The 23395-nt window shown below is 44.4% G+C and overlaps 1 protein-coding gene across 2 annotated transcripts in view; it reads right to left on the bottom strand.

The window, feature by feature from the left end:
- Window positions 1–23395, bottom strand: part of ireb2 (iron-responsive element binding protein 2) — a 102340-nt gene that overhangs the window by 37159 nt on the left and 41786 nt on the right. For both annotated transcript variants that reach the window (XM_038784533.1, XM_038784532.1), the window contains exons 2-6: window positions 10146–10238; window positions 8955–9120; window positions 4543–4680; window positions 2369–2590; window positions 1708–1777 (exon numbers count right to left, since the gene is read on the bottom strand). In XM_038784533.1, coding sequence (XP_038640461.1) covers window positions 1708–1777; window positions 2369–2590; window positions 4543–4649 — 399 coding nt within the window. In that variant the 5' untranslated portion in view covers window positions 4650–4680; window positions 8955–9120; window positions 10146–10238. The remainder of the gene's footprint in view (window positions 1–1707; window positions 1778–2368; window positions 2591–4542; window positions 4681–8954; window positions 9121–10145; window positions 10239–23395) is intronic.

Here is a 23395-nt window from a genome sequence, read left to right as displayed (position 1 = left end):
AGGAAAAGCACCACCCAATTATCACACAGCAAGCTCCCACAAATCGCAACGGGATAATGACCAGGTCATTTTGTTTTGGAAAGGGATGGTAGTTGAGGGATAAATATTAGTTAAGACACTGGGAATAATTCCCATCTGCCGCTTTGAAACTGTGCCATGGGCCCTTTTACATCCAGGTGAAAGAGCAGAAGGGGACTGGTTTTATGCTTTATCTGAAGGATGCACCTAAGACAGGGCAGCATTCCCTCAGCTCTGCACTGGAGTGTCAGCCACACCTTTGTGCTAAAGGCTCTGATGTGGGACTTGTATCCCACAACCGTCCGACTCCAAGGAAGGAATGCGGCCAACTCGGAATCATGACTGAAGGAAGTTAGGGCGGATGTCTAACTGTACCATGCTGTAATGTAAAATGTTTGAAGGACTTGCTGTATATTTCAGGACAAAATTAAAGAAAATCTAGATTGAATGAAAGCATCTCCAATAACAGAAGGAATGCGACGTTGTCAGAAGTACTTTCTTTCTGGTGAGCTCTTAAACTGAGTTTGTTCCTGTACCAGCCTTCCCGAACAGGCGCCGGAATGTGGCGACTAGGGGCTTTTCACAGTAACTTCATTGAAGCCTGCTTGTGACAATAAGCGATTTTCATTTCATTTCGAGTGTGTTTAAAAGACCCCAGGGCAGTACTACTCCAGAAAAAGGCCAAGAGTTCTCTTAATGTCCTGGCCAACATTCACCCCCCCGACCAACAACAGCAAAACAAACTACACGTTATTCGCCTTGCTGCTGTGCAGAAATTAGCGGTCATGTTTGCTCGCACAACAGCAACTGCACGTCATAGCACTGTGGGATATCGTCAGCACATAAAATTTATTATAAAAGTGAAAGATCTTTCTTTCAAAGTGAGCTACTAATTAAAAAGGAATTAATGCCTCTTTAAAATGTTGTTGCAACCATTGGATTAGTACTTTATTTGGCTTTTTTTGATAATGGGTACACATGGTCTTGGCCAGTGGGCGGAGGCTACATTATCTTTGTTGGCATTCTGTCTTTGCTACTTTACTCCACCCCAAAATAAGCACTGGTGCCAAAAGCTGACATTCTCCCGGCTGAACTGTGCCCTCCCACTCAGGACCTTAGTCTGCCTGTCCCTAGGCGAGCATGATGTTTAGACAACATCAAGGTCACAATGATGTTACATTTTTCTACTTGCCTCTTCTGAAAATGGAGATTTAGAATGAAAACTTGTGAGAAGGGGTAATGCTACAAGGTTCCCAAAATTTGGGGAAGGAGGTTTGCACTTAAATTTACATAGTTTCATTACAAATATGGACAAATGATTTTATAAGTGAAAAAAAGTGACCAGAAATGAAAAGCTTTCTAGGATGGCACAGTGGTTAGTAGTTAGCAGGGCTACCTCACAGCACCAGGGACCTGGTTTTGATTCTGGCCTTGGGTGACTGTCTGGAGTTTGCACGTACTTCTCGTGCCTGCGTGAGTTTCGTCCGGGATCTCCGGTTTCCTCCCACAGTCCAAAGGTGTGCAGGCTAGGTGGATTGGCCATTATCAATGCGCGGGAGTTACGGGGATAGGGCGGGGGTGTGGGCCTGGGTAGTGCTCTTTCAGTGGGTCGATGCAGACTCAATGGGCTAAATGGCCTCCTTCTGTACTGTAGGGATTCTATAGATTGCGATATATGAAAAGACGTACCTTAAAAAACTGTAGCCGCTCTTTATTTCTGTTGAATTCAATTTCTTGGTTCTTTAATAATGTTTCTGGTCTACAGAATATTGAAATAAAAGTTTACAATGAACATAGCTTTCATATTCTATTGTATTTTAAAACACTTGACCATAGGGCAGCACGGTGGCACAGTGGTTAGCATTGCTGCCTACGGCGCTGAGGACCCGGGTTCGAATCCCGGCCCTGGGTCACTGTCCGTGTGGAGTTTGCACATTCTCCCCGTGTCTGCGTGGGTTTCACCCCCACAACCCAAAGATGTGCAGGATAGGTAGATTGGCCACTCTAAATTGCCCCTTAATTGGAAAAAATAATTGGGTACTCTAAATTTATAAAAAAAAACACTTGACCATAGACAAACAGCACGAATGACATACAATGCGGGTTATTAGCTATTTGCATAGAAGCTAAATACTGCAGATGCTGGAAATCTGAAAATAAAAACAAAAAATGTTCTGAAGGAGCTGAAACGCTAACTCGGTTTCTCTCTCCACTAATGCTGCCAAACCACCGGAGCTTTTCCAGAATTTTCATTTTTTATTACCCCCACCCACCCAACAAAGAAAACTCCTGATGATAGTTTATTTCTGGTATTGCCTTACAACATACAAGAAGAAAAGCCCAGTCTTACCCGGCTACAGGTTGCAGGTGGAAAGGACAAAGCAATGGCGTGTTCTCGATCTCGGTGCTGCGTTTTCCTGAGGGAGTGGAACCCGTTTCGCTGCTGCATTGACTCAAACAGCCGCTGGGGCGTCGACACGGCGAGGCTTTCGGTGGCAGGTTGGCATTGGACATTCTAGGCGATGCTCCAGAGCAGTCACCGCCACCAGGGTTTGGAGCGTTTTGAATGGCACTACCCAAGCAAAAGAGGGGGGGGGAAAGTGGTACAATTATGGACCTCACTGAAAAAAAACAGCACTTTTGCAAAACAAACAGTAATGGCTGAATTTGCTAATTATTCTTCAATTTTGTAAGAACATTAGAAATCGAAGCAGGAGCGATCACTTGGCTCTTTCGAGCCTGCACCGCCATTCAAATAAGGTCATCGCTGATCTGACTGTGGCCTTCCACTTTCCTACCTGCCCCCCACCCTCATAACCCTCGACTCCCTTGTAGATGAAAAATCGGTCTCACAGCCTTGGATAGCACAAAGAGAATTTTATTTTCATATTGGTTTGATTCTACAAATTAATTTACTGAACCCATGAATATGAAACTCATTACTGCAGAAAGTTAACAGTTTCCAAGCTTGTCTATAACAAAGGTTTTCACATTTTGCATGGGAACGCTCTGTACTCGGATCTTACTTTAATTGTAAAGGAGACATCTGCAGAGCTATAATAATAATCATCTTTATTGTCACAAGTAGGTTTACATTAACACTGCAATGAAGTTACTGTGAAAAGCCCCTAGTCGCCACATTCCGGCGCCTGTTCAGGCACACTGAGGGAGAATTCAGAATGTCCAATTCACCTAACAAGCACACCTTTCGGGACTTGTGGGAGGAAACCGGAGCACCCGGAGGAAACCCACGCACACACGGGGAGAACGTGCAGACTCCGCACAGACTGACCCAAGCCGGGATTCGAACCTGGGACCTTGGAGCTGGGAAGCAACAGTGCTAACCACCGTACTACCGTGTCGCCCGAGCTATGAGGGAAGAGCAAGGGTCTGGGCTGTTGCATAGCTCTTGCACAGAGCCAGCAGAGGCACAGTGGGCTGATTGGTCTCTATCTGTGCTCTATGACATTCTGGTTCTAATGAGTATCCAGAATTCTACTTACTGAGTATAAGAACTTTTAAGTTTGAAGTTAAAACAGTGCCCATCATTGTAGAAACGGTGTTTCATCAGTCCACGTTATTAGAAATAGTGGGCGAGATTCTCCGTGGCATGTTTCTCGATGACGGGAGTTGGCCCGCTGTTGGCCGGCGGTAGGATCTTCTGCTCCCATCACCGTCAATGGGATTTCCCATTGAATCCATGCTGCAGGGAAACCCGCCACAGGCAGGCGAGCAACGTCGGCGGGACTGGAAAATCCCAACGGCATGAACAGCCAGAAGATCTCGCCCAATAAGTTCCAAAAAAAAGCCCAGAGTTGGATAATTCTTTGATTCCCCAACGTGTCTCAGTCTAGCAACCTCAGTTTGAAAACCCACCCTGCAGCAGAACAGAATTGCAATAGGTTCCCAGCACGGATGGGGGCTATTTGGCTCTTTGCACCAGCTATCCAATTAGTCCCCTTTGACATGAAATGAAATGAAAATCGCTTATAGTCACAAGTCTGCTTCAAATGAAGTTACTGTGAAAAGCCCCTAGTCGCTACACTCCGGCGCCTGTTCGGGGAGGCCGGTGCGGGAATTTAACCCGCGCTGCTGGCCTTGTTCTGCATTACAAGCCAGCTTTTTAGCCCCGTGCTAAACAAGGTAATTTAATCAATTTTCCCAAAGCTCTCGTTGTCCCGTCCAAGAGTTTATCCAATTCTCTTTTGAATGTTACTGCCTCCCGATTAAGCAATGTCTTGACTTCAAAATTCTCACCCTGGTTTATAAACCCCTCCCTGACCTTGCCCTGGCCCCTCCATATCTCGATAATCCCTTCCAGCCCCACGAGCCTCTGACATATCTGCACTCCGCCAGTCGTGTTTTGCCCGATAATGCTTCTGTGAAGCGTCTTGGGAAGTTTTGCAATGTTAAAATCTGTCGCTGAAGGGGAATATACAGGCAAATCGCTGATGCAAAAACTGTTAGAGCAATGTAAAATTCCAGCTACTTTAAGCAAATCTTACTCATGTTTAGTTTCCTTGCCTTTTGCTGTAATCAAACTGCAGTGAATGGTCAACAATCAGGTCAGTTGGGCAGACTGGATTGACTTTGCTAGGGTCTCCTCCAAGTTTCTTCACTGCTTCCCTCATGGCTGCAAAATCCACCACGGCAGGGATCCCACTGAAAGATATTAAGCAGACAATCAGAACCAACAGTTTCACGCTTTTAAGGGCCCTGGCCAATATTTAATCCTCAACCAACAACAGTTTATCTAGACATTATTACACAGCTGTTGGTGGGAACTTGCTGTCCACACATTGTTTGCCAATTTCATACGGTGGTGGCTATACTTCAAAAGTCCTTCGTTGGTTGCAAACTTAAGTTTTTTTAGTGGACTAAAGGATAGGGGGTCAGTTAGCTCAGTTGGCTGAACGGCTGGTTTATGATGCAAAGAGATGCCAACTGTGTGAGTTCAATTCCCGAACCGGCTGAGGTTATCCATGAAGGACTCATCTTCTCAACTTGCCTCTCGCTCGAGGTGTAGTGACCCTCCGGTTAAACCACCAGCTCTCTCTCTCTAAAGGGTGGAGCAGCCTATGCCCCCCGGAGACTATGGCAACTTTCACTACTAAAGGATAAAATGTTGCATTTTAGCAGCACGGCGTTAAGAGGAATAAATTGGCAGATTCTGAATATCCCACGTGGAGAAGTGATGACTAACATAGAACATAGCACAGTACAGGCCCTTCAGCACACAATGTTGTGCCAACCATTTATCCTAATCGAAGATCAACCTAACCTACACCCCTTCAATTTACTGCTGTCCGTGTGCCTGTCCAAGAGTCGCTTAAATGTCCCTAATGACTCTGACTCCACCACCTCTGCTGGCAGTGCATTCCATACACCCACCACTCTCTGTGTAAAGAACCAACCTCTGACATCTCCCCTATACCTTCCTCCAATCACCTTAAAATTATGTCCCCTCCTGACTTACAATTTGCTTTTTCTACATTTGATCTGACACGTCATTTTTTTTTTTTTTTTAAAACAGTCTCAGGATGTGGGTGACAGTGACATGGCCATGTTTACAGTCCATTTTGATTGTCCCAGGCAGTGGTGACAGACCTTTTGAACTTGTTTGAGTCCTTATAGTAATGTTTTTGTTCTCCCACAACAGGTAGGGATTTCCAGGGTTTTGATCCAGCGATGGTGAGGAAATAGCGGCATACATCCCGAGTCAGAAAGGTTTGTGGCTTCAGGAGATCTTGGTCATGAGCTTATTGGTATTTTAGAACATAAGAACATAAGAACTAGGAGTAGGAGTAGGCCACCTGGCCCCTCGAGCCTGCTCCGCCATTCAATGAGATCATGGCTGATCTTTTGGGACTCAGCTCCACTTTCCGGCCCGAACACCATAACCCTTAATCCCTTTATTCTTCAAGGCCATTTGGATTTTGGTTTGCATGTCTCCGCATCTATGAATTGGGAAGTCATTCGCAACAGTGTGAAAAGACAGGAAGCAAGATCATTATGTGCCTGGTCACCTGGCAGCACAAGTGTTTCAGGATATCAGTCACTGGAGGAAGCAGAACAAAAAGTGACCCAGCTGCACCCAGAATGCTGAACACGAGAACAAGCATTATCAGACACTTTTTGTTTGATTAATAGTCAAATGAAAGTCACCAAAGTCCCAGAGGGCCAGAGGCTGCTCTCCCCTTTTTGAGAGGTGAAGAGAGGGGGTGATTTAACCCGAGGATCGTCACACCTCAAACAAGGGGCAAGGCTGAGGAGGTGGAGAACCTCATCCGCTACGGGAATTGAACCCGTGCTGTTGGCACCGCTCCGCATCACAAACCAGCTGTCCAGCCAACAAAAAGACCATAACAGCAAAATTAGGCCATTCAGCCCATCGAGTCAGCTCCGCCATTCCATCATGGCTGATTTCTCATCCCCATTCTCTTGCCTCCTCCCCATAACCCCTGATCCCCTTATTAATCAAGAACCTATCTATCTCTGTCTTAAAGACACTCAGTGATTTGGCCTGCACGGCCTTCTGCGGCAAAGAGTTCCACAGACTCACCACTCTCTGGCTGTAGAAATTCCTCCTTAGCCCAGTTTTAAAAGATCGTCCCTTTCGTCTGAAGCTGTGCCCTTGGGTTCTAGTTTTTCCTACTAGCGGAAGCATCCTCTCCACGTCCACTCTATCCAGGCCTCTCAGTAGCCTGTTAAGTTTCAATAAGATCCCCCCCTCCTCCTTCCAACTCCAGTGAGTACAGACCCAGAGTCCTCAGCCACTCTTCATATGACAAGTTCTTTATTTCAGGGATCATTCTTGCAAATCTCCTCTGGACCATTTCCAAGGCCAGCACATCCTTCCTTAGATACGGGGCCCAAATCTCATTACAATACTCTACATGGGGTGTGACCAGAGCCTTATGCAGCCTCAGAAGTACATCCCTGCTTCTGTAATCTAGCCCTCTTGACAGAAATGCAAATACTGCATTTGCCTTCCAACTGAACCTGCACGTTAACCTGAAGAGAATCTTGAACTAGAACTCCTTTGTCCCTTTGTGCTTCTGATTTCTTAAGCCTTCGCCCATTTAGAAAATAGTCGATGGCTCCATTCTTAGTACCAAAATTCATAACCTCACATTTTTCCATTGTATTCCATCTGCCACTTCTTTGCCACTCTCCTCGCCCGTCCAAGTAATAATAATAATCTTTATTAGCATCACAATTAGGCTTACATTAACACTGCAACAAAATCATTATGAAAATCTCCTAGCAGCCACACACTACAGCACCTGTTCGGGTAACAAGAGGGAGAATTCAGGATGTCCAATTCACCTAACAAGTACATCTTTCAGGGCTTGTGGGAGGAAACCAGAGCACCCGGAGGAAACCCACGCAGACACGGGGAAAATGTGCCGACGCCGCAGAGTGACCGAAGCAGGGAATCGAACCTGCATCCCTGGCGCTGTGAAACAACAGTGCTAACCACTGTGCCACCCATAGTCCTTCTGCAGCCCCTCCACCCAACTGTCATTAATAGTAAAGACAGTATAGCTAGCAACCATCACTAACTGCCAGTGGGTCTGTAAAATTACAACCTGACCCTTTATATTTTAAGCTGACATCAAACTGGGACAATCCATTACAGCAGTTACTAGATATTCGGAGTGCCTTTATTACAACATTAACTGTATAAAGCTTTTTTATAAAGCACTCGAAAACCTTAAAATCTTCTGAATATTCAGGGTCATTTCACTCTTGTATTTTAACGAATTTACCCAAGTTATAGCACTTTCTCTTCTTTTTGAGCCTCTCCTGGAACCCTATTCTTCAGAAGGTCACCTCTCCCCTCAGGTCCCACTGTCCACAAAGAATAACTGGTGCGACTGACCAAAAGCTGGATTAAATTTTTATAATCTTCCCAGCTACACAGTAACCTAATGCCAGATGAGTCCTTCACAAATGGGTGGAACGTAAGGATTAAGGGAGGAAGCAAAGCACGATTCGAACAGGACCAACCAAAATGATGGAAGGGTTTGATATGAGGGTAGGATACAAGATAACAGAGAATAATTTTTCAAAGTTAAATACGTTCCAACAAAAAGCCTTAGTTCAGATAAATACAGCTCTCATTTTCAATTATACAAAGTCGCGTGTTAAAAATTTAACACTGGGGCTCCACCTGGTAAACTCCCCAAGTGCCCATTCTGGATCGATGCAGGGTGACAAAAATCACACCACCTGATCCAGTCGTCACCAGACAGCTACATAGGCACATTTCACCAGAAGCAAACTATCAAAAATAACCGAGGTTAAAGGAACGTGTAGTTTAAATATTAATGCATTTTCTGTTTGTTATTCGTCAGCCTCCCTTCACCTTGCGCACAGGAAGCCAAAAGCAAACATAGCCATCATATCAAGCAGGGTAAGAGGGCAAGGGTCATTGAACTAACGCACACACGAGCAATTCAACTTCCACTTTAAAGTCACAGGTCTTATCCTTGCTAAATATAATTTGATTTGATATCTATAATTAAGTAGCAAGATAGGTAGGTTTTGGAAACTACAGTGAATTAAAGAGCAATGGAATTTCTGTACAGCAGAACTGGGGGATGCAAAACTGAGGCACTTCGGCATCACCTCTGGTAGGAGGGTACAACTGCAGCACGATAGGTTTACATAGGAATTCCCCATTACAAATATGGTCACTGAAATTTAGAGGGAAAAAAAATGATGCAGGAGTGGCATATACATCATATACGGGGAAAATAAATAATAATATTAAAAAGCTTCTTTATCTGAATTCTTAGGCAACAAAATATTCATGGCAAGTTATGACCAGGGGGTCAAATTATTAAACAAAATACATATTTCTCCTTCCCACAAGTAAAGCCAAGTATACTTAAGTGGAAATTTAACACTGAGCTCAATGTTCTACCCACGTGAAATCTTGGAGGAGAACGCGGGCTGGCCAGAAGGGAACATCAGCTTGGTTTTGTTGGTTTTTCCAATCTAGAATGGTAAGAGCATCTTCTTTTTTAATATGGAGCCCATCACAATTTCGAACAGCAGCTTCCAACAGTACACGGATAGAGTACGGCAATCCCACTATTGGAGAAACCAAGAGCAATTTTAAGTCATCGTTCAATTAATTCAAACAAGACTGGTGCTTTTAAAGTTAAACCGCTTTAAAAGATCAATTTCATCCAACAAACATGTATTCCGTTTTGCACTCAACTATAGCTCAACAGCATTAACTAGAAGATGTCAGTTAACTAATTGTCATTTTATATACCTGTCCAACAGAATTACAGAAAGGAGATTAACAATGATGCAAACAAAGCAGACAGGAGGTCACAGAAGGACCAACTCTAAGTAAGATCTCTATTCCCGGGACAATCCTTTCAGTATTCTCATTCTTGCAGCTAAAGGGATCAAGGCTATGGAGAGAAAGCGGGAGTGGGTTATTGAATTTGTATGATCAGCCATGAATGGTAGTGCATACTCGAAGGGCCTACTCCTGCACTTATGTTCTTTGTTCCCCCACTGACTCTTCTCTTGAACAGATTGTGAATCAATCTTGGAATCTCTGCAATTTCAATGACTTGTCATAACACCTAAATGCTCATTTAGCAACTTAGATTTTGAGAGTTAGTCACTCAATCCACAAGTACAACTGGCAATGGAAGATCCAAGCTTTCAGAATATAACAACAAGAGCAGTGTGATGCAGCTACAAGACTCCTACAAACCCCCATGACAGTCACACTTGCAGCAGAGAGGTTGAACCCTATTAAGAAAGAGGGCAATAAAAAAGGCTCCAGATTACTGACAAGTGGTTCAACATTTTATCCTAAAATTTGAAGTCTTTGCAAGTTATTTATAGGACATGGAGTACAATCTTGCCCTACTACCTGTCTAATCAAATGAAAATAAAAAAAGACTTTTGTAATAATACCCAGAACGCATCTGTAATAATAAATAATACCCCAGAACGCATTGCAATAATACCCCAGAATGCATCTGCAATAATACTCCAGAACGCATCTGCAATAATACCCCAGAACGCATCTGCAATAATACTCCCGAACACATCTGCAATAACACTCCCGAACACATTTGCAAATATCTTACCATATCTTGGGCCATTGAGTTTAAGGATGTTGAAGTATTTCTTGTCTGGACAATCTGCAGTTAACGGCTCAATTAAGTAATGGAAGGGGTGTTCTAAAATCAAAGGAAAAAATGTTTTAGCATACATTATGCAACTTGTGGCAGTAGGTTTAATGTTAGGCTTAAAAATCTACCAATCTTTAAAAACACAGAACATTTGCTTACTCTGGTCGTAAACTCAAGTGAAGCTCAAAGGGCTGATGGAATATCGACATTCCTGGACTACACGTAACAAAATGGCCATCATCTGGTACGTGGCAAGTAGCATGAGCATATTTTCAACAAGAGAAAATCTAATCATGTCCCCTTTACACTCAATGGCCTTACAATTGCTGAATCCCTATCAATATCCTGGAGGTTACCATTGAAACTTAACTGGACCAGACATGTAAGAGCAAAACAGAGGCTGGGAATTCTGTGGCAAGTAACTGCCTCCTGAAACCCAAAACCCGTTCACCATCTACAAGGCACAAGTCAGGAGTGCGATGGAATACTCTCCACTTGCCTGGATTAGTTCATCAACAACACTCAAGAAGCTCGACACCATCCAGGACAAAGCAGCCTGATGGACTGACACCCCATCCACCACCTTAAACATTCACTCCCTCACCACCAGCGCTGAGTGGCAGCATGTGTGTCATCTACAAGATGCACTGCAGCAACCCGCCAAGGCTCCTTCAACAGCACCTTCCGAACCCATGTCCTCCTTCACATAAGACAGGTCAGTAGATGCATAGGAACACCACCTGCAAGTGTCCCTCCAATTCACTCACCAACCTGTATTGGAACTATAGAACATAGAACATAACAGCGCAGTACGGGCCCTTCGGCGCCGACCTGTGAAACTATCTGAAGCCTATCTGACCTACACTATTCCATTTTCATCCATATGTCTATCCAGCGACCACTTAAATGCCCTTAAAGTTGGCGAGTCTACTACTGTTGCAGGCAGGGCGTTCCACACCCCTACTACTCTCCGAGTAAAGAAACTGCCTCTGACATCTGTCCTATATCTACCACCCCTCAATTTAAAGCTATGTCCCCTCGTGTTGGTCATCACCATCCGAGGAAAAAGACTCTCACTGTCCACCCTATCTAACCCTTTGACTATCTTATATGTCTCTATTTACTATCTTTTCATTCCTTCCCTGTCACTGGGTTAAAAGCCTGGAACTCCCTCCCCAACAGCATTGTGGCTGTGTCTATGCCAGGTGGGCTGCAGAGGCTAAAGATGACAGCTCACCACCATCTTTGAGCGCAAGCAGATGCTCACAAACCATGACAGAATAAACAAAACTATTCTGAGGATAGAAATCAGAGGCGACTAGCACTGATGGGTTAAACTTAGAACATCAGTGACACAGTTACAAAGCACCCCGCTGTCGAGGATGAAAGCTCGGTGATCCAACCCGGACAATTAGAGATGGGCAATAAATGCTGGCTTAGCCAGCGGTATGCACATCCTGTGGAATGTCATCTCTGGGATTTCAGCAAGTGATCAAAGTTTGGCGTCCAACACTAGGTTTCTCATCTCCATGGTTGGTCGCACACCAAAGCACAAATGCTTTTGTCTCAAACATCTCTAATTCTCAGCCTGACTACACAGCCAAGTTGAGATGATGATGGATGCCCACATGTGCTGAGATGACTGAAAGAAACTGAAGAAGTCTGTCTGTGCCCATTCCAGCTCACTGGCCCACTGCAGCCAACAAGCACGACCACATCAAGTCCTTCCTAGAGATTCTCTTATCTAGACTTTGTGCAAAGCGCAGACACAAGACCCATGCTTCAGATAGTGTCAGCATGCAGCAGAGGGCCTAATCAACATCGAGGAGGGGTGTTATACAGTTATTGCCCTCTTCCAACATCTGTGGTCAGCAGCGGCAGGCTATTGAATTAGATTGAAGAGAGAAACCGGAGGAAAGATTCACCTCAGCTGTCGTCAAAAGAGCTTCATGGAACAAAACAAAATAAATGCTTTTACTGACCGTTTCAGCTTTGACATGCCACTGGCAAGAACAAAGTACTTCGCTCCGTAGAGAGATACATTTCTGGTTAAATCCAACTACATTGATCTACTAACCAAGGAGGTGGGCTAGTACTTGGGATGGAAATTGCCTGTCAATAGAGAGACGGTGGGGTGGTCCACAGCTAGCCACCTTTCTCACGGAGCAGGAAATCTGCCAGTTGTCCACTTACAGAGCACGTGGACCACCAGTTACCTACCCGTTTACAGAGCAAATAAACTACCAGTTACCAGAGTGTGTGAACTACTAGTTACCTATTTACAGAGCATGTGAGCTACCAGTTACCAGTTTACAGAGTGGGCAAGCTACCGGTTACTTGTTTATAGAGCGCACAAGCTACCAGTTACCAGAGCACCCAAGCTGTCGGCTACATATTTAGAACACATATGCTAATTTCCCATTTACGGAGCAGGAAATTTACCAGTTATCCATTTTGAGTGGGTAAGCTACTGTTTACAGAGCAAGCAAGCTACCAGTTACCAAAACGCGCAAGGTGCCAGTTACACATTTAGAGAACGCAAATTTCCCGTCCACAGAGCGAGTAAACTACCAGTTAGTATTTACAGAGCGTGAGAGCTACCCATTAACAGAGCAGGTAAGCTACTAGTTATCCGTTTGCAGAGCAGGTAATCTACAAGTGTCCTGTTTAGGACAATACAGCACAAGCCCTCTAAGCCTGCGCCGATCAAGTGTCCTATCTAGACCAACTGCCTGTATCCTTCTACGCCCTGGCTGTTCATGTGCCTATCCAGATAAGTCTTGAAGGTCGCTAACTTATCTGCCTCAACCACCTAACCTGGCAGTGCATTCCAGGCCACCATCACTCTGTGTAAAAAAACTTCCTCGCACATCTTCACTGAAACTTTCCCCCCTCACCTTGAACTTGTGTCCCCTTGTAATTGTCATTCCCGCCCTGGGAAAAAGCCTCCAACTGTTCACCCTATCTATACCCCTCAATTTTATAAACTTCTATCCGGTCGCCCCTAAGCCCCCTTCTCTCTCGGGACAACAATCCCAGTTTATTCAATCTCTCCTCATTGCTAATACCCTTCATACCTGGCAACATCCTGGTAAACCTTTTCTGTATTCTCTCTAAAGCCTCCATGTCCTTCTGATAGTGCGGTAACCAGAATTGGACACAGTATTCCAAATGTGGCCAAACCAATGTTCTATACAGTTGTAACATAATTTTCGAGCTTTTATGCTCGATACCCCGTCCGGTGAAGGCAAGCATGCCATATGCTTTCTTTACCACCATTTCCACTTATGCTGCCACTTTTAACATCTGTGGACCTGCACACCCAGATCTCTCTGTGTCTCTATGCTCCTGATGGTTCTGCTATTTATGTTATAGCTTCCACCTGAATTGGATCTACCAAAATACATCACCTCGCATTTGTCCGGGTTAAATTCCATCTGCCATTTCTCTGCCCAATTTTGCAGCCTACTATCCGTAAATCCTACAATCTTAGTATCATCCGCAAACTCGCTAATCAGACCCGCTACGTTTTCTTCCAAGTCATTTATATATATTACAAAGAGCAGAGGTCCCAGTACGGAACACCACTAATTACAGACCTCCATCTGGGATAGATGCCATCTGGCACTGGGGATTTGTCTACCGTAATGCTTTTTAAAACACCTTCCTCCCTCGTAATAACAACCTGTTCTAAAATGTTTACACATCCCTCTGAGACACCACCAATCAACGTGTGAGCTACCAGTTGCCCATTTACAGAGTGTGGAATCTATCAGTCACCAATTTAGAAAGTGTGTCAGCTATCAAATTCCTGGTTGCAATAGATTTTGAGTGAGCGGGTGAGTTTGAGTTAAGGTGTGTAACTAACCAGGTTTTCACTATAAATGTTATGCAATCAAATCGCTGCTTGCTGTATATTACAGATTCACAAATGGGTTGACAGTTTTGCTCTCGGTCCTCAAAAGTGCCCAGTCTACCTCAAATTACCCCGGAGGGGCTAGGTATCACCAAAGGAAATTCAAGTTACAGGTGAAGATAGTCGTTTCACAATGCTACGCTGTAGCGACGACACAAGTGATATTTTCCACTAACATGATGCTGCCGCTAAATCTAAAAGGCGTTCTGCCTACCACATAAATGAGTAACGTGGTATATGAATCTCAGTGCTAGCGAATGAGTAGTACGAGTGGCTGATCATATCAAACACCAAATTCCTTTGGCTATTTGCGACATGCAGAGTGCTGACCATACTCAACCAGCCCCTGCTTACAAAACTCAATGTTTCATGTTAGATGTGATTCCGTGATTGCACAGCACTTACTGAACAACCCCGAATGTGTAACGAATTACAATGACAACAAATCTGAAGATTAGTCAGGATCGCACTGTGGTTCACTTTCTTAAAGTTACATATATTCATGGGCAGGAACAAGAACACGAGACATAGGATAAGGTGTAGATTACACAGCCCTTTAAGCCTGTTCCGTCATTCAATATGATCACGACTAACCTTGGCCTTTTAAAAAATTTAAGTAGCAATTATTGTTTTCCAATTAAGGGGCAATATTTGCATGGCCAATCCATCTACCATCCACATCTTTGGGTTGTGGGGGTTAAGCCCACACAGACAAGGGGGGAATGTGCAAATTCCACACAGACAGTGACCCAGGGCCAGGTTCAAACCTGGGTCCTCAGCACCTTAGGCAGCAGTGCTAACTACTGCCCACCGTGCCGCCCCCTCATCTTGGTCTTCAACTCCATATTCCTGCCCGCACCCCAAATTCCCCAAGACACCAAAAATCTGTCTATCCCAGTTTAAGCTGTATTAAACGATGGATGATCTAGAACCCTCCTGGATAGAGAATTCCAAAGATTCACAACCCTTTGAGTGAAGAAACCTCTCCTCATGCCAGGCCTAAATGATCCGTCCATTATCCTGAGACTGTGCCCATGTTTTAGATTCCCCAACCAATGGAAACAATCTCCAAGTGTCTATCCAATCAAGCTCCAAGTTGCTGGTTTCAATGAGATCAACCTCTCATTCTGATAAACTGGATTCAAACTAGAGGCTAAGTTTATTTTTTTTCTCTCTTTTGGCCGGTGCAGACACGAAGGGCTGAATGGCTCTTCCTGCACAACAACATTTCTATAGTTGGTTCTTCTAAACTCAGATAATTTATCCCGTCTCTCACCGTAGGACAATCCCCGCGTCCCAAGAACCAATTTACTGAAACTTCTCTGTATCACCGCCAATTCAAACACGTCCTTTCTTAAACAAGGAGACTAAAACTGCCCACAGTATTCCAGATGTGGTCTCACCAAAAGCCTGTACATCTGTCGGCCAGACTTCTTTATTATTGCATAGGGATTGGAATACAAGAAAGACCATAATGCCATTTGCTTTCCTAATTGCTTGCTGCACCTTCAGGCTAACTTTCCGTGTTCTTTGTATGAGCACGCTCAAGTCCCTTTGCACATCTACACGTACAAATTTCACACTCTTACAAAAAACATTCTGCTTTTCTATTTTTAGGATCACAGTGTAAAACATCACACCTCCCTCCATATTATACTTTGACATCTCGTTATCCGCTCATCTAACTGCTCACTTATTTGTTTTTGCAGTCTCTCTGTATCCTCCCTGCAACTCATCTTTCCACCTAGCTCCGTACAATCAGCAAGCTTAAACTTTGTCTCTTCAAAGTCTTTAATATAGATTGCAAATAGCTGAGGCCTAGCATTGATTTCTGTGCCACTCCACGAGACATTGCCTGCCAACTTTGAGAATGCCCTGTTTATGGCCACTGTACTTTCTATCCATTACACAATCCTCTATCCCTCCTAATATATTACCCCCAACTCCATGAGCCCATATCTTGCTTATTAACCTTTTGTCTGGCACTTTATCAAACACCTGTTCAAAATCCAGGTATAGATAATAAAGCCAATATAATAATAAATCCAGACCTGTCCCCTCTGCAGTCAAAAGAAATATGACCAGGCATTGCGTCTTTTCGAGTTAAACAAAAAACATGGGGCACAACAGTTCCCTGGTGTAGTCTCCAGAGTCGATTTGCCCACCAATCAGCACCCTTTTCTCATGAAGCATAAATTATTGCTGCCATTGAAATTCGGTATTCTTGCATCTGCCCTGATGAGTGCAAGATGAAAAGTTTTGACAGCATGTCTCTTATTTTAATCAATTCTAATATTTTATATTGTGTTTGTTTCGCTAATGAAGAACCCTTCAGTTCTGCTACCCTATCCCACCAAAATACTTTTGCACAATTGCAGTTGCAGCGGTGCAGCAGCTAAGTCAGTCTGTGGAGAAGGACACTGAAATGAATGCATTGTACCTGCAGAGTCCTTGGCCATAGACTGTGCTTCCTGAATCGGAGAGGTCCGAATTACATTCAGATAATGTTTCAAAGGGTTCTCATGCTTGTCCAAGTACGTAGGCCAGCGATGAACAAGTAATATTTGGCAGACGAGGTGCTTGCTACCGATAAGTACATTCAGTCAAATGATTTGATATATTGCCCTTCCAGGGGAAACCAAAGTACAAATGAGAAATTGGCAACTGGACTGCTTGTCGGAGATTCCACTGATGTGCGTCCTCCCAGTTTATTTAGGATGGATATTAATATCAGAAGAAATCCTATAAAAACCACATGACACAAGATGAGAAGAGAATTTCCTCCTTAAGCAAGCTGTGTTTTTACAACTTTAGTCTGACAATGTGCTCTTGGGCAGTCTTCTCCCATGTCAGGGGAGTCCTATATCCAATTGTCACTAGATGGATGGAGCCTATCCAAAAAGGTGGTTCACCACCACCACCTTCATGACAATCAGCGATGGGAAATAAATGCTGGACTATTATTGATGCCCACATCCCATTCTAAAGGACAACCAGGGCTTTCTGAAGATGGGGTACTAGTCTATTCCATTGGGGCAGAATCGTGGCTCACTGATCCTGCTACATCAATGGCCTTGCCATTGGAGCCAAAACTATCATTCAGTTAGCTCCAAATTCCTTGGAAATTCTGGGATTGTTGCTTCATTGCCTCATAGGGCAGCAAGGTGGCACAGTGGTTAGCAATGTGAGGAAATGAACAGAAAGGCATGATGGGTAGTTAGGCCAAGTTACGAGTAAAATCTTACTACAGTAGAATAAAGATTAGGTTAGCGGACTTTCAAACATCTCTTGCTTAGGCTGGAGAAAATGGGTAGCAGTCTAATTGCCTGTAACTGGGATTTCGCAAAGCATGAAGACGGGGATGGGCAACCACTAGGACCATTTCTTTGTTGCAAAGGATACGGGAAAAGGGGCCTCAGGCCAGCACAGTGGTTATCAGTGCTGCCTCAGTACCAGGGACCGGGGTCAATTCCAGCTTGGGTGAACATGTGTGGAGTTTGCACCTTTTCCCCGTGCCTAGCATGGGTTTCCTCTGGGTGGTCCAGTTTCCTCCCGCAGTCCAAAGATGTGCAATTTCGGTTAGGATTGACAATGATCAATGCATGGGGTTGCGGGGATAGGGTGGAGGAGTGGGTCTAGGTGTAAGGTCAGTGTAGCCATGATGGGCTGAATGGCTCCTTCTGCACTGTTGGGATTCGATGATGATTACAAGAAGATGACTGTGACCGTCTCAGCGATAGAGGTTTCCAGCGAAAATTATGCAAATAGAGGTCGTGCTTTGTAAATATGGACGGGTTATCCAGTAAGGCCCAGGAATAAAATTGGTTTAATTTACAGATTGCTTCTTTTCTTATTTGGAAAACCACTGGGAACCTACAAGGCTATTAGGAGATCCTCCTCCTTCAGGTAACAATTCCCTAAGAGAGGGTTTTTATACTATGCAGGCTCCCCTGAAAAAGGGGAAGCACCACCCCATTATCAGGGAAGCTCCTACTCAGCTGAGGTCACAGGGAACCCGGTTGTCCATACCCCATGATCTCCGTGAGGCTTGTAACGCAAACTGTCTTTCAAATTTGGTGAATTCACAGAACCAAGGGGCCTCACTACCATCGCACTGCTAAAAAATGTCAATAGTACCCCTGGTCTCTACACAACCTGGGATGGCCTCAGCACTTGCTTCCTCGGGACTGATCCAGTGCCAATTGCTTTGAAAACCCAACTGGATTTCTCATGCTCTACTGTGACTACGCTGTGTGTTTATCAATCGATGGAAACGGTGCATACATTCCAAATAAGCATGGTTTGCAAATTGTGCTGTCTTGCTTCTTCTACAAGAACATACTGTGCTATTGCCAGAAAAGCTGAATTGACTTGCATGGCATAGCCTTTGATAGATGGCTGAGATGAGAATCTAACTATAGAGGAACTTGGTTTAATGCAAGGGCTTACTGTACATAGCACACGCAATGGACACTATAGAAGTTTGGTACGGCCGCACTTGCATTTACACACATTGCGCACAATTCTGGTCACCACACTACCAGAAGGATGTGGAGGCTTTGGAGAGGGTGCAGAAGAGGTTTACCAGGATGTTGCCTGGTCTGGAGGGTGTTAGCTATGTGGAGAGGCCGAATAGACTCGGACTGTTTTCATTGGAAAGAGGGAGGTTGAGGGGTGACCTGATAGAGGCCTACAAGATTATAAAGGGCATGGATAAGAGTGGGTGGGCAGGCACTCTTTCCCAAGTTGGAGGGGTCAGTCACCAGCCGTGGGGGAAGGTTTCGGGAAGATGTGCAAGGCAGATTTGTTACGCAGAGGATGATGAGTGCCTGGAACGCATTGCTACGCCTGTGGATACATTAATGGCGTTCAAAAGGCATCTTGACAAACACATGGATAGGATGGGTATAGAGGGATACGGCACAAGTGCTGAGGGTTTTAGTAAAGGTTCATATCATGACCGGTACAGGCATGGAGGGCCGAAGGGCCTGTTCCTGTGCTGTATTGTTCTTTGTTCTACAAAATCCAATGTGTGCTTGGGGCCCTCAAGAGACAATTCCCTATTTTTTTGGCTGCTTCACCCGATTCTCTTACAAGTCACTGAGAAAGCACATGATCTAAAGAGCGCTTCATTCTTTTGTAATCCTGCACTGAAAAAGGTACCCGAGACTATTCAGCCATCTGCTGCTGACACTTTAGGTTTTTATGAGGTTGCCTGAGAAACCAAACAGAGGCTCAGAGTAAAGGACAGCGTTTAGCTAACCTAACTTTGTCAGGGAGAAGGTTGGAGCATTTGGCCTGAGCCCTGAAAACAGGTCTGCATTTACGTAACACTTTATCATTTATTTTGGAAACGCAAAGTTCCTCACATGCAATCAGACACGTCGGCAAATACAACTTTGCACGGCAGTAGTTTTGCACAAATGACTGGAAAGGGAATGATCACTTCTCCTGCTTTTTCTGGCTGTACACGAGGCAGAAACAAAGGTTGATCAGGGCAGAACGAAACAGAGCGAGACAAAACAGAGAGAAGCATGATAAAAAATGACATGGGAACCCTCGTCAGACCTGGTAGGAATAGTAATGGGTAGGCTGGGCTGTGTACAGTGGATCGGGCAATAAACACAGATTGTTTAAAAATTGCTGCATATGCTCAGATCAAATATCTATGGATTGATAACATCTGGATTTTACATTTCATACTTCCAAATAAATTTTTTGGAAACGTTTAAAAATTATGAAATTCTGATTAAAATTAACAAAGAGGGATATACTTCCCAGGTAAAACTCCGGCACTGCCGGAGGGATTCTAAGTTATAACAACCTTGAATTTTTGCACACCTAATCTTCCTTTGGCAAGTTTACCAAATATTTGTTTTACTTGAGACGTAAAGGCGCCCGAATGAGACAAGAGAGGGAATCTTTTAGTCTACTCCAGATACTATCTTCTAAGCAGCTGAAAGAAGCAATCTGATGGTAGACACTTAAAAAAAACCATACCAGGGTTAGTTTTACAGCAGAGTAGTTGAACTGAAAGTTGGCATAAATACCTGAAGGACATCAGTACTGAACAGAGCAGAGCACCAAAGGGCAGTGGCTGGTTGAATTAATTGAAAATAATGAAAGAAAAACATCTTTATTTTGACTTGCGCAGGAATTGCAATCGAGTCAGAAGCATTAGTCCTTCAATTGACGTTCATTTAACTTAGCTATAGGAGAATACTTATTATTACGTTCTAACTCAAGTCACTTTAGTGAAATGGTCGGCTCTGGTCAATTCTGTGTTTTTCATATTTCTGTTGACATTGCTCCAAGTGTTTGCCTTTCTTCCACTATGATGCCTGGTAGCACAATGGCTTCACAGCGCAGGGACCAGAGTTTAATTCCAGCCTTGTGTGACAGTCTGTGTGGAACTTGCACTTTTCTCCCTGCGTCTGCGTGGGTTTCATCCGGGTGCTCCGGTTTCCTCCCACAGTCCAAAGATGTGCCGGTTAGGTGGATTGGCCATGCTACAATGCCCCTTAGTGTCCAGGCTTGTGCGGGTTAAGTGGGGTTGCAGGGGTAGGGCGGGAGCCTGGTTAGGGTGCTCTTTCAGAGGGCCAGTGCAGACTCGATGGGCCAAACGGCTTCCTTCTGCACTGTAGTGACTCTATGGTTCCGCTGAGTCCATTCTCCACATCAGTCTGCCGAGTTAACTGCCCACCCTTGTAATCTGCACTTGCAAAACTTCACACAATGTAACTGTTGTGAGACGATAAAGCTCCAGTGACGATAACAAGAATAGTTTAGAATTCCAAATACTGGAATTCCAAACATTGGTTTTACGTTGTTGCATTTCTGTTCAGTTCAAGAAACTCCACATAGTTTGAACTTAGCAATAAAGCTACTGACATATAACGAGGGACCAAATTGTATTTCTGACAACGAAAAAGATTTAAACTCTCAATATTTCAATTTGCTTTCACCTTCCCCTCCCGTCCAATTGCCATGATCCTGTTTTATTTTTGAACTGGAAAAACTTGCATTTGGATAGTGCCTTTCAAGTCCTCAAAATAGTTTCCAAGCCAGGGCAGTCACTGGTGGCTGGAGGGCAAGTGGCAGGCAATTTAAGCATAGCAAGATCCCACAAGGACACACTACATAAATAGTCCGCAAAAGAGGGATCTTTCACATGCAGCTGAACACTATCTTGGAGCGACACTGAAGCACCGATCGACGATTCTGCACACGGGTTGCTGCAGTGGGGGTTGAATCTGCAATCCGCCCAGCTAACTCGGGAACATTCCCACTGAGCACAGCTACCACTCCAAGATAATTCTGTTCTACGTAAATTGCCAAACAGATTCTTCATGCCAAAATAACTTTAACCCTCAATTAGATTCTTCTTTCTGTTGGCTGGAGAGGTTGGCACAAAGGCTGGGCCATAAACGACAGGCAAACGTCCGAACCAATGACATTTCAGAGCACTGCAAGTTAACTGGAGTGGGGGACAGATGAATCAGCAGAGACCTCTAGTGTTTTCAAATTCGGAATCCGTGGCAGATAAGTAAATTCACTGGCGGCTTACAGAGAAACAGTATGCCCCAATGTCGCATTTGTGCAAATCACACTGCCGTCAAACAGGAGCACAGATATTTAACAAGGCAAATCAGCGCACAACTCCCCTAATATCAGTGTCCTTCATTCAAAATCCGATCCTATTTATTTTCCTACCACATATCCAGATCCTTTTTCTCTGGCTAAATTTAATTCCAATCAAAGTAAGAGCTGCAACAAAATCATTAATAATATAATCATTATTAGTGTCACAAGGAAGCTTACATTAACACTGCAATGAAGTTACTGTGAAAAGTCCCTAGTCCCACATTCCGACGCCTGTTACACTGAGGGAGAATTCAGAATGTCCACTTCACCTAACAAGCAGGTCTTTCGGGACTTGTGGGAGGGAACCGGAGCACCCGGAGGAAACCCGCACAGACATAGGAGAACGTGCAGACTCCACACAGACTGCGACCCAATTGGGAACTGAACCCATGCCCCGGCGCTCTGAAGCAACGGTGCTAACCACTGTGCTACCTTGCTGCCTATGCGAGTGACTGCAAAATGGAATTATCAAACAGATGTACGTGTGAACCTGCCACTTGTTTCGTCTGTGCTGTATATCCAAGCAATTCTACTAATAACAAAGAATATGCAAAAAATGTGCACACCCAAAATGCCCAATCTCATGGGCAACTGGGAATGGGCAATAAATGTTGGCTGAGCCAATGAAATCTGCACCCCTTGAATTGAATAAAGAAAAATTCCCTCTTCCTGGTAAGAGTCTTTTCAGTACTATTTGCTTTATACCATTCTTGACTTTTCTGTTAACCCATTATATTTCACTGCCATTTGGGAACCCCCCCCCCCAACTTCTGACCAAACTGTAACAGTGACACAGAGGCCAGTGCTCCCACTTCAAACATATTATCATTCGCCATGGGTATCCCGAATCGGTCAATGGTGACAGTGGGTTCGGGATCAGCTGGGGGAAAACAAATCTTCCCTCATCAAGAAGACGGCAATCGAGAGGGTGAAGAAAAGATTTCCAAGAATGGTTCCAGGGATTGCAGCTTCAGATACATGTATAGATTGAAGAAACCTGGAAGAATGCAGCTCCAACACAAGATGTTTGTCAGCGTCCAGGACAAAGCAGACTGCTCATTGGCATGCCATCCACAAACATTCACTCCCTCTACCACCAAAACAGTGACAGCCGTGTGTACCAAGTACAAGATGCACTGCAGGAATTCCCCAAGCCTTTTGAGATAGCACCTTCCTAACCCACGACCACTACAATCTAGGAGGACAAGGGCAGCAGACACATAGGGGCGCCATCACCTGGAAGATCCCTTCCAAGTCACTCACCATCCTGACTTGGAAATATATCGCCATTCCTTCACTGTCGCTGGGTCAAAATCATGGAACTCCCAACAGCATTATGGATATACCTACAACAACACATGGACTGCAGTGGTTCAAGATATCACCTCTCCACCACCCTCTCAAGGGCAATTAGGGACGGGCTATAAATGCTGGCTTCCCTGAATGCTGGCCTAACTAATAGGGGCTGTTGTCCTTGGAGGAAATTTGATGGAGGTGTTCAGAATGATGAAGGATCTGGACAGAGTAGGTTGGAAGAAACTGTTCCCATTAGTGGAAGGATCAAGAATCAAAGAAAATTGATTTAAGGCGATCGGCATAAAAAGCAATGGCGAGATGAGGAATATCTCTATAGTGATTTGGATCT

Source organism: Scyliorhinus canicula, chromosome 24 (assembly GCF_902713615.1).
Source record: "Scyliorhinus canicula chromosome 24, sScyCan1.1, whole genome shotgun sequence".
NCBI lineage: Eukaryota > Metazoa > Chordata > Chondrichthyes > Carcharhiniformes > Scyliorhinidae > Scyliorhinus > Scyliorhinus canicula.
Note: the sequence above shows the minus strand (reverse complement) of the source record. Positions and strands in the feature narration are given on the sequence as shown.